Here is a 12,208-nt window from a genome sequence, read left to right as displayed (position 1 = left end):
GATTGATTGATATATCTGTTCAATATTTAACATGTACCAAATGGAGGACAGACATAGATCTGTGTACAAGTGACTGATTTAGACGACTTAATCTGAACAATAAGGAAATAAAGGCATTCTCGCACCTGCTGCAAAATATACACCTTTGTATGTTAGTTATATACCGTAACACTTGTACAGAGCATTAAGAGCAGTCATCATGGGCCCAAGGTAAATTAATGGATTGTCTGTCATAAGACAAGTCTAAATTAAAAATGTGTCTTCTCTCTTCTTGTCTCATTTTATCTGAAATGTAATGAGTTGTTAAGTTGGTGTACATAATTTTCTAAATAAACAAATTTAACCCCAAAAATTCAATAAATAAATAGAATACAATATATCAGGGGAGTTGCCGGAAAATATCTTATCACGGTAATATTGTAACTTATTTTCTTCTGATGAAAGATGTAACTTAGAATACATTAAATATGTTTTAATTACACCAAGCATAAACAATTAACTGAGTATCTGGAGAAATATGTAGTCTTAATGCGCCAGTGCAGCAGTGTACAAGATGACAATGTCATCCATCTTGTAATTAGAAGAAAATAAAGTGTCGTAAGGGGTAGACATTTTAATAAATTAAAATTTAAAAAGCAAAACATGCATGTACGTAACGCCCAAAAATGACAATTCACGTCACGCAATGGCTTGAAATAGGTTACTTTTTGTAAAAACGTCCAACATTTTTCAATAATTTAATGAACACAATTTACCAAACACACATTAACTTAAAGAGCTACGAGCTGCATTTTTATGTCGATTTTTTTTTTATTTTGAAGTTGTAGTTGACTATAAAAATAACAAAAAGTGTATAGTTTATTAACTTCTGTTCGTCTTGTATTTGTGGAGAACGCTATTTAGAGGTCCTGGTTAAAGAAAAATTACATTGTTGTCGTCCTGTATCGATAGACACTATATTACCTTGTATAAAATTCTTTCTTTTGAAAAAAAAAATTAACAATTTATTTCCATCTTATTTATCATACTTGGTTAGTTAGTTGCAGAACTATCTTAATAGCAGGTTTTAACCCAACTAATAAGTTCTAAAAGAAATATTTTTATTTCGTAGCAAACATTTATCAGAGAACCAGCAACCAGATTTGATTTGTTATCTTAAAGGGCTGAATGGTTTAGGAATTTTTCTACTATATTGATTTCCTGAAGAAGAAACGCTATTTATAACATATAGAAAAATTGTCAAATTTAGAAGCTAAAATATTTGTAATGTTTCATTACTAAATAGTAGTTTAGACTTTAAAATGATACACGTATCTAAAATTCTAAAACTTTCTCACTCTCCACTTAAAAGCGGCAATTAAAATATATTCAGCTGATATTCAGCGTCAAAAACCGACGTACACCCTTCGACTCAATCACCAATCAGGCACGTAGCATCGGGGGGGGGGGGGGGGCAGGGGGGCCCCCCTCCCCCACGGATTAGGATTTTGGGAAACTGCAAATTTTCCTTTCCTTTTATTTTTTTTTGTCAAGATTTTTTGGATGAGTCTGCCCCCCCCCCCCCCCCCACTTTCAAAAACGATGCTACGTGCCTGCCAATGGCGACATGGGACCTTGTTTCTTCATTGAAACAACTCTGATATGCCTGCTGGGAAATGTGTTTAAATTCTGCAAAAACAATGTAATTAACCGAGCTCTTATCTCTGTATAATCACGTAATTTACAAATAAACAGCAATTAGAATTCATAAGGTTTGATGTACACAGCGATGCGGACAATTTAATACGTGCACTGACTGACAAAAATCATTCTCCACAGTGCTCTCTTGTCTTAGATGGGTTGTCTTTCCTTTCACCTAAACTGTCCTACATAACGTATCTTTAATTTCCATATTGTTTTGTCCATTATAAAACTAATCATGCTACAATATAATTTGTCTGTTAGTTGTGTCCAACTTACATAACGAATCTTTAATTTAGACATTGTTTTGTCCATGATAAACTAATCAAGTTACGATATAATTTGTCTGCTAGTTGTGTAACCTAACTTATATAACGTAGCTTTTAACTTTCCATATTGTTCAATGTATGACATAGGTAATAAAGTAAATATGTAAATAATGAACAAGACGGATGACCATTTATTTTTGCACAATTGCAAAACATTATCGGATCTCTTATTTTATAATTATGAATTGGGTCATTTTGTACATTTAGCATTTTGAAATGCATATGAATCTTAAAATACTCAAGCGGTAGAGAAATATTGTACATTTAATTTGAATTATATACATTACTTCATCAAAATGATAAAACAACACGTACATGTACATATGTACATATTTAATCATTGCGAGTTACAAAGAGTAATTTTATATCTATAACCCCATATACAATAATTGATATTTCTTTTTCGTTTGTAATATTAAATTTGTGGACAGAAATCTGGTATCTACATGTCTAAACGCATTCTCTCCAGAGAACGTTAGAGATAGTTAGAGATAGTTACATCACTTCCGGTGCAACAAAGATCAGCTCAGAGCACCTAAAATATTTGTTTCAAGGTTAAGGAGGGAGGGATTACAGCATCGCTACCAACTTTTTTAAGGTTTTACATGCACTGATTCACATGTATTAAAGTGTGACAGTCACAGATTTTTTCCTGATTATAAGGAAGTATAGAAAGAATGATGGAAGACTTCAATATTTCAAACAACTCATATTATAACAATAAAATAAAAAACTGAAATTGTTTCTAAAATCCCATCGAGAATGCTACATACGTACACTGTCTATCAAACAATCTTCATGTACATGTGAAACCATTGTTTGTTAGCCTTCATTAAATATGTTATGAAATCGGATCAAAGCTGCTTTAAAACACACAACCACAACGTAAAACTAAAAATCCATTTGACCTTTTTTTTTAAGTTTTAATGACAGAACAAAGAAGCGAATCTTATGTGCTTGAAATATCTTTTTTGTCTATTTTAGTTTTAATATGAGAGATATTATAGCTGGCAAATCTTCTTTCCAAATGTTTAGATAATGCGACATGTGTCAGTGAAATTTTTAATGAGATCATCCAGAATATAGACCGTGCGTCTACATGACAGAATTTTAAATTAAAATTGAAAATAGATGCTAATTGGAAGGAAATGAGTTTATCTTTCTAACAGGTCTTAACTAATTGCTCTATGTGTTTACTGCTGACTATTTCTTAAAATACATGGTGCATTATCTAAGTAACCAATTTTGTGAAAATCTCCAATATCTACAATTTACATTGTGTAAGAAATCATTTTCCATGTTACTTGAAACAAAACACAACCATGCCTTGCCAACTTGTCACATACAGGTTAACAAAGTAATATACAATATATGTAGGTATACCTTGTACAATTTCCTATTTCACGTGTTTTACATGTTTAATTGATTATTAAATAATTGTTTAAATGTCCATTAAATACAAAAAATCTACTCGTATTGTTGTGGATCTTAAAGCTGACATGAATTTTTGAAGGTATTTGGTTGCCATATTAGTTTCGATCGCTCCTCAACTGCTACTGGGGTATAACCGGTCCCGAGAGCTCCGGTAGGTTGCTCTCCAGTCGAAACATTCGGAGTTCTAAATGCATGAACTACTCTTTGTAGTTATATTTTTGTGAAAAGGCAATAGTGGAAACTACAATCAATAAAAAATAAAAGAAGAATATTCTTGAAAAGATTTCCCAATTTGTCCGCATTATCTTGCACAGATACATGTTGTGATGCCTTCCTTTGCGTTCATACATTGTGCATAACGTCTATATTATATTGTAGATCCAGGCCGCGATATATCCAACATAGTAAATAACCGATAGTAAATCCAAGAAAGTTACATATTTTGCGGTTTTTTGAAGTCCATGTAGTCACTACACGGTCTACTACAGTGTGTGGTTTGCGCATGTGCGGTAATATAACTGTTCGACTCAGGGAAACGTTCTGATGATCGAGGATTTTTTTTAAAAAGTGTCCCTAGATATCAGGTTTTTTACGTCTTTCTTGAATATTCTTAACGAGTGCAGCGATTGTCATTTTTTTCTACGAATCTCTCCATCCCTTGAAACGTTTTCGGGTTAATGAAATACTCGAATGTGGTGAAGCATTAATGGCGTCCTCGGCCTTATATAAGGGGGTGTGTAGCGATGAGCGTAAAACTAAGATGGCGGTAGAAATTGAAGAGACATAACTCGCATTCGCATTAACGATTCATGTCAGCTTTAATTCATATGACATATTCTTTTTTAAAAATTCTACAGCTATATAACATAACAAAAAGAGAACCATTACAAGGTGTTTTATAATTTATTTGTACATTATCTACAAACAAGAACAATAAAATGATTTCATGAAAAGTTTGATGGTACCAATGCGTCACATTCAGCACGTGATTTTGTCACACTCCACTGATTGGCTAGGTGCACATCAGACGGACTCGCCTCAGTGAATATATACACCATATTGTCGTGCGTGTTTGAATGATCACGTTCAAAATGGAGATGTTTGATGCGCACTCCAGGACGCTTTACATGATTTGATGAATGGTATTTAGCCTAGAGAAAGACGTCAAAATTAAGTTTCAATATAGATTAAAGCAATGCAAAAGCAATATGAGATATTGCAAGCCAAAAAAAATGCATATCCATATCAACCGCATATACTTTAAATTCTAATATCAAAATTAATTTTGTACTTTTTGACCTCGTCCCTCACCACATGAATTTTATAATTGTCCAGGTGTTAATGTTAATTTCGATTGTACTGAATCTAACAAACACAGATTGTCATTGGGTTGATTGATTGATTAGTAACTGGGCTGGAGAACGTGTTTTAATAGAACAAATGATTGATTTTGTCCATGTTTTAAAGAAGACAAAACAAAATCTTTTTTTTCCCTAATTTCAGATAAATATTTGAAATTACTGAAATATAAAAGCACAAAAATTTCTGTATAGCACAAGAGTCAGCCTTATCACACAGATATCATACAACTTTCTGACCTTTCGCCATCACATAGTTTCTCTAAGCCCTCACTGGTTGTTGGAATCCCCCTTGATTAAAGCCCGGGGGGTCGGGAATTTGCCCTTGTGATAAAGGCTGTGACATAGAATTCATTTTAATTGGTTGTTGCAACTGACTACCTTGAGGGGGTTGTTTCTGATTACCTTGCATACGCATATTCATTTGACCTCCAAATGGATTTTGTCCTTGACCACTCATCTGCATTCCTCCACCACCCATGGGTCCACCTTGTGAACTGATGCTGCCGCCCATGTCTCCACGCATTCCTTGATTCATACCGCCGCCCATGTTTGGTCCATCCATAGGATTACTCATACTGTTGCCCATTTGAGGACTCATGTTGTTTCCCATTTGAGGACTCATGTTGTTGCCCATTTGAGGGTTCATGTTGTTGCCCATTTGAGGGTTCATGTTGTTGCCCATTTGAGGGTTCATGTTGTTGCCCATCTGAGAATTCATGTTGCCCATCTGAGGATTCATGTTGCCCATTTGAGGATTCATGTTATTCATGTTAGGACTGCCCATGCCGTTACCCATGCTACCCATGTTGTTCATTGGGCTGCCCATGCTGTTTGGATTCATATTACCGCCCATCATTGGGCTCATCATATTCCCTGGATTCATTCCACCGTTGTTCATCATACCATTACCCATCATAGGCTGATTGCCTTGGCCCATGCGACCGCCGCCCATTACAGAGCTAGAGGATCCAATCATCTGGTTGCCCATCTGGCCGCCCATCTGTCCCATCATTGGGAAGTTGGGGTTTGTTCGCCTTTTAGCGGTTCCGCGGACCACTACAATATGTGAGTAGTTAGGCTCATCGACAACGATCTCGGTGGCCAGAGCGTTAGGATCGTTCAGTTCCTTCAGCTTCCACCTGCCGGTGTACACCCATTCGAACTTCCTGTACAGGATCCTGTAGCCCTTGACAGGTTGGTTTGGTGGGTCCCACTTGACTCTCAACATGGTGGTGTTGTTTGGACCCTTGACACGGTCAACGGTAACGTTTGGTGGGACGATGGTTTCTAATAAATTTTGAAAAATAAAGTAAAAAAATTACTATTACTCCTTTGTAGATATGTCATCGTATAATTAATAAATATTTTTAAAAATCAGATAATGGGTTTAACGTATGTAAATGTAACATTACCTCGTTTTGGTGTTGTAAATTGGACTATTGCTGGTTCTCCAAAACCTTCTGCATTTACGGCGAACAATTTAAACTCGTGAACTGTTGCGTCGTCTGCAATGGATTAAAATTTATAAGAATGCTAATCATACATTTATTCAATTTCTCTAACTAAAAATTCTTCGTTTTTAATTTTCTTAAGGAACAAAACAGGTTACGATAGAAATAAAAAGAAGTAATAAAGTCTTATAAATGATTCTGTAGCTGACCTAAATAATCTGAATCCCATCGCAATCTATATGGTTCAATCTTCTCTTTCCTGAGAGCACCGTTTTTGACACCCCAGTGAAGTGTATAATTTGTCAGAGGTCCATAAGTATGGTATGGTGGAATCCACTTAATGGTCAGTTGTGGTGGATCCAGTCGGGACAGCTCGATTTGAACATTTCTTGGTTTTGATGGAGCTGAAAAAGAGAAAAATGTTTTTGAATAGTGCTAAAACTCGGATTAAGACTGGAATGTATGAAAGAAAATACTCACAATCAGCTTTAGTTTGACACATGACAACGGCTCCACCTCCTCCAAACGTTTTTCTGGTTCTTGAAGACGCTTGGAAGTAGTACACAGTGGCTGGCTCAAGGCTTGAAATGACAGCTTCCGTGAATTCAGCGGTTGGTGTTTTAAAGAGGAAGAAGTCCCGATATCTCTCATCGGTGTAGTTGATGTTGAATCCACGAATTATTCCATCGCCAGGCAAAACAAGGGGTTTATTCCAAGTCAACAAGACGGATGTCTTATTCATGGCGGTACAGTTGAGATCAAGAGGATGGGGAGGATCTAAAAAAGAACCATTGGATATTGTTAGAAAACCAGATATTGACAAAGTTTACTCAGCATGTATTTCATATGTAAATATTTTAAGTTAATTATGTTTATTTAGTATCTACATGAAAGTGAATTAATAACAGACGCAATATTATAATATCATCATCATAGGTATGGTAAGACTCACTGAAGTCAATAGTCTTGACCTCCACGGGGATACTTCTTGGACCCTCTCCGTTGTTTGATTTGGCAGCCACATCAAACTTGTACCGGGTGCCTTCAGACAGGTCGTTGACAGTGTAAAACATGGTGGGTGGGTCCACGGTCTCTGTCATCTGGGGGCCACCGCCATCCTCCCTGTAATAAAGAACGTAGGAAGACACAACTCCGGCAATATCGGGGGTGTCCCATCGTAAAGTAACAGTGTTTGGTGTGGTTCCCTCGATTCTGAGATTCTGCGGCGCAGAGGGAACTGTTCAATATAAAAAATGTCCATTGTAAAATAGGCTTGGGAACCTTGAATTTGGCAAAATAGCATTGATACAATAATTTGACGCATTGCTTACTGATATCTGGTGTCTCGATGACTTGAGGTGTACTAGAGGATTCAGTCACCACGCCAGCCACAGTTCCGACCCTGACCTGGTAGTGAGCTCTAGGGGACAGGTCGGTGATAGAGGCCGAAGTCTGAGTAGCATCACAAATCCTGAACACGACCTCGCCCTGGGGCTGGTACCCGCTCTCATCGACAGCGGCAAAGTAGACCTTGTACTGGAGATTGTCGGGGACGGGTTGTGGGGGGTCCCACCGGACAACAATGGAGGAAACGTTGTCTGTGGTAGCTGACTCCGCGATGACGTTTGTAGGCGGTGAAGGAGCTGATAAAAAAACAAACATGTAGTTCATTTGATAGGTTACAACCAAGGAAAACTAAAAACCTAGTTAGATCAATTGCCTATTTCATATATGAAACAATATATAGATCTGCTTGTTTATTTATGGATTTGGCATTAATAGATGTTTTTCAGTGGAAATAATCGGATTAATGTATACATAAATGTATACATAAATCAACAATTAATATATACACTAACACTGCAATTGAAGTTCTAACCGTACCGTGGATGTATTGTTTAATATTTTTCTAGCCAACAATAAATTAAATTTATCGAGGGTTAAAAATCTTTTTTTTAATAATTAGGGTCAGCTGTAACTCACAATAATTTATGTACGTCAAAGATTTTTGAGAACATAGATATCAATGTAACCGCATACTTACTTATCAACAAAGGATTGTTTGTTCGTTATTTTGATTGTATTTTATCAATAGAATTATTAAATAAGTACGCGTATTTGATAAAGCGGTTTGTGAAGAAAAGAATCATTGTTACCGACACGGTAACGAGAGTTGAATGAAGAGACAGGAACAATTTAAAGGTTCCTTACAATTCATTCATACATAAAATTTTCTTGAATGAGATGCTTATGATTTATAGAAAAGCAGACATTTTGGAAAGGACATATCTGTATCAATAAATCATGTAAACGCTTAGAAACCACATTTTGTTCCCCAAACTTCCATTTTAAAAAAACAAACCCTTGTTTTTGGCAGAAATTGAACTCCTTTGTTTCTGATCGTATCCCTTTTGGATCAAACCGGTATTTTCTTCACTTTATTTATATCTTGAATTTTTTTTCCAAATGGGTTTTTTTTTTGTTCCACTGTGCTACTCAAATAAGTTTTATAAATGTTTAATTATATCAGAGTTCTGAATTTATTATTGAAAATTTTACACAAAAAATTCATTTATCAAACGTGTGTGCTAATAATTATGGGGAAAGTGAATCACCTTGCAGTACGTCAAAATCAACATAGATTTGCCCGCACTTGAAACATATTCACATCCATTATAATTTTCATCAAATATTAGTAGTTATACTTGTCACCCTTTGATTTAGGATGTGCCAAATTCGGTGAATAATTGTTACAACCTGATTAATGGAAATGAGCCTTATTTCAATCATAAGGTAGAAGCTTACATAATTATATGACAAGACGGATGCCTTCGCTCCGTTACCCTGGTGTAATAAAGAGACCCATTGTTCTTGGACTCTGTCCCGAGGGCCAAATAATACTGACCAGAAAATAATGGTCTAAATGACTTAACACGAGCTAGAGGTTGTAAATGGCCGTAGCCTTTTGGCATGTATGTGTTACATGCACACTGTATTGTAGCATTTTTACGGCTTAGAAAACATTAGGCCTTGTTTGGACATAAATAGTATCCATTAAGAGATTACAAGTATGTGTATCCTAACATTAGTTTGACAAACTGAGGTCATGTCTTGACCCCAAGCGTCACCTTTAAGGTAACCTTTGACCTCTCTATAGACATTGCGTACGGTGCTTTAAAAATTGTATGATTAGCTTAATACCACAAATCATTAATAATTTGATCGGGTAAAAAGGTTACGGCAACTTGTATTGCTGATAATTGATGCGATAAATACATTTTACTTCATCCAATACAATGCTGTATTGTTTGTTTAAGGTAATAAAAAACAATCGCACCTGTTATATTTGAGAACATGACAGAGAAGGAGGAGAGAAACTCGCCACGCACAGAGTTCTATATTTAGCACATTTATGCAAATTAACTCGACATTAAACGGTTTCAATGAATTTTTGAGAAAGCGTGTAGTGTACGATGGAGAATATAAATAGCAAATTTATGTCTGCTGTCAAAATCTTCGTTACCATTATTCGCCTTATACGTTGTAGTTTTTTAATTATTTTTTAGATATAAACATGTTAAAAATAATTTTATGGCTCAGTGAGACTTGTTTAAGAATAACTATCCACTGGGGGTTTTTTTTATTTGAAAGACTATTTATTTTGATCTGCGATTTTTATAAAAATAACGTGTTTTTTTTAATTTAAAGTATTCTTTTATACTTTTTTATTTTTATTTTTCGTATGTGTATGGCTTGCTTATCAGCTATATAAAAAGAAATTCTTGAAAAGCAGTAAAAACTTAAGGAAACCGCTATACTGTTCACAATAGCACTCATTTGTCAGTTCCATTAAATCCTGTCACACAATTAATCAAAGAACAAACTGTGACACGTCGGTAAACCAAGACCATGCATTTTAATTAAATAGATGTCACGAAACCGCCTAATATGAAAAATTAAATTGACATCTATAAGGCTCTTACCCAACATTAAAAAAGAATTAGGAATCTAAAAAAATCCTTAACGGGCTAAACGCATTTGTCAGCTTGGACCGTCGTGCCTTTTTATGAGTTGGTAATGTTTATGCTAAGGTTTGATACAACAGGAATGGTTGTCCCGGCCAAGCGGCGTGAAGCGACGGAGACATTACTCAGGGATCACAACGCCAATACATATAGAACAGGTCGTAAATGACAAAAGATCGAGCATGTTTAGTCTCTGGCTTGAGTAGACCAAAATATGATAAATAGAACACGACTGTAGCTCAAACAGACAACGAAGGGCATGTGTTACAAAAATGGCCACCAAACAGCGCTGTTCCTTGTCAATCGCCATCACACCGTGTCAACATCAAACCGTCTACTAATCCACACGGAATTCTCCTCGTTAGCTTTCGTCACGGGATTTCGTGTTGTCATATTATCATGTTTTCATAAAATTCTATTAATCCGGCTTTTTAAATCCATAATATCAATTACTTATGCAAAAAGTTTATCATTTTACAATGAAATAAAATTCAATTTTACTCGCACCAATAGAATATTTTAAAATTCTTTGTTCTTCAGTTTCAGTATCATCACAAAAAAGAAGTGCTTCGATTGTAAATATCAACAATTACAAAAAGCGATTCACTATTAATTCAGTCTATAACATCGAATACAAGACAGACTCTGCGATTTAAGATTTTGAAAATATTTAGCCATGTTACCTGGTGGTTGGTGGTGGCACCTGTTCATCACAGAATTAAGCCCGGACACGGTATCCTCTAGAATCTGTAACCTTCCTGCCACTTCATCCACGAACGAGGAATATGCCACATTAGAGGGAGGGGGAGCGCCCGGCCCAGACGGAATCCCCTGCTTGGCCATCTCAGCTTGGACAATGTCTCTTAACACTTGTGTTTGAACCATTATTTTATCTAAATGATTTAGCGTGTTCATGAAATTACTCTGTGCGTAAAGTTGTTGCATGCAAACACACAAAATCACAACAAATTGGAAGCCTACGGAATTCTTCATTTTGAAAACTATAACAGATGTATAAAATCCAAAGGTAGAAAAAAATAAGAAAATAAAACGGAGTATAAAAGCTGTTCAGAGCGTTTAAACTAATCAGCCATCTTCAGTTAGTAGTGTTGGCCGAATGTGCCATTGCTGAGATGGTTACGAGTCCCGTTCTAGGAGTAGAATGGCTTTGTACATGCTGTACAAATATAAACGGTGTCGTTGTGACGTATGGGCCCTAATTTCCTATTCTGTTCTAGCTATACCCTAGGCTATTTGTGGGAAATGGATAGAGCATTAAGATATACTCGCCTAGAAACAGTCTTTTATTCTGGTTCAGGAAATACTGCGCTAGTACTTATGTTAATAATCATAAATTGTGTAAATTTATGCCAGTCAAACTTGATTAAATGCACCATAATGTAAACAATTAAGTATATAATTTCATATAATTTATTCACCAGGATCCAAATTTTACTCGTCTTGAAAAAATTGCATCATAAATCAAAGAAATAAGCAAATAACTAAAAACAATTAAAATCTCTAGTTAAAAAGAGAAATAGTGTTCTATAAATTGTCATAATGTGATCAAAGGTTACGAACAATAATGTTAACAATTATTTATACTCGTCTAGAGCAAACTGCATCAGGAATCAAAGAATTAAGCAAAGAATACAACACAAGTTAAATATCTAGTTATTGAAGTATTGGTTTATAAATTGTCACATTATTATAAAGTTCTCCAACAATTACTTCAATTTGAAATTGGTTATGTTTACAAACATCATCACAACAAGACCAAAGACATTATAACATAATTATCAAAATTTTGTATATAAAATTTACTCTTATCAACAATTCAGTCTTAAAGTTTGCAAAAGAAAATATTGCCTCTGGCTTCCAAATTCTATATTTTCAATGAGCGGTAATGTCTAGGTATGATTTTGAAT

General features: G+C 35.3%; 1 protein-coding gene across 2 annotated transcripts; it reads right to left on the bottom strand.

Moving 5' to 3' along the window:
* Positions 1 to 4,332: 4,332 nt before the first annotated feature.
* On the bottom strand, positions 4,333 to 11,463 carry LOC128156552 (fibronectin type III domain-containing protein 2-like). Of its 2 annotated transcripts, XM_052818727.1 has the most exons (8): positions 10,964 to 11,463; positions 7,587 to 7,898; positions 7,208 to 7,492; positions 6,736 to 7,032; positions 6,465 to 6,659; positions 6,217 to 6,309; positions 5,207 to 6,091; positions 4,333 to 4,594 (listed from the first exon to the last, which is right to left on the bottom strand). In XM_052818727.1, exons 1-8 carry the CDS (start codon positions 11,271 to 11,273, stop codon positions 4,590 to 4,592), a joined length of 2,382 nt encoding a protein of 793 aa, XP_052674687.1. In that variant the 5' UTR covers positions 11,274 to 11,463; the 3' UTR covers positions 4,333 to 4,589. The 2 variants fall into 2 exon arrangements, with proteins under 2 accessions (XP_052674687.1, XP_052674686.1); XM_052818726.1 differs by having other exon boundaries at positions 4,333 to 6,091.
* Between the last annotated feature and the right edge of the window lie 745 nt (positions 11,464 to 12,208).

Source organism: Crassostrea angulata, chromosome 7 (genome assembly GCF_025612915.1).
Source record: "Crassostrea angulata isolate pt1a10 chromosome 7, ASM2561291v2, whole genome shotgun sequence".
Taxonomy (NCBI): Eukaryota; Metazoa; Mollusca; class Bivalvia; order Ostreida; family Ostreidae; genus Magallana; species Magallana angulata.
Note: the sequence above shows the minus strand (reverse complement) of the source record. Positions and strands in the feature narration are given on the sequence as shown.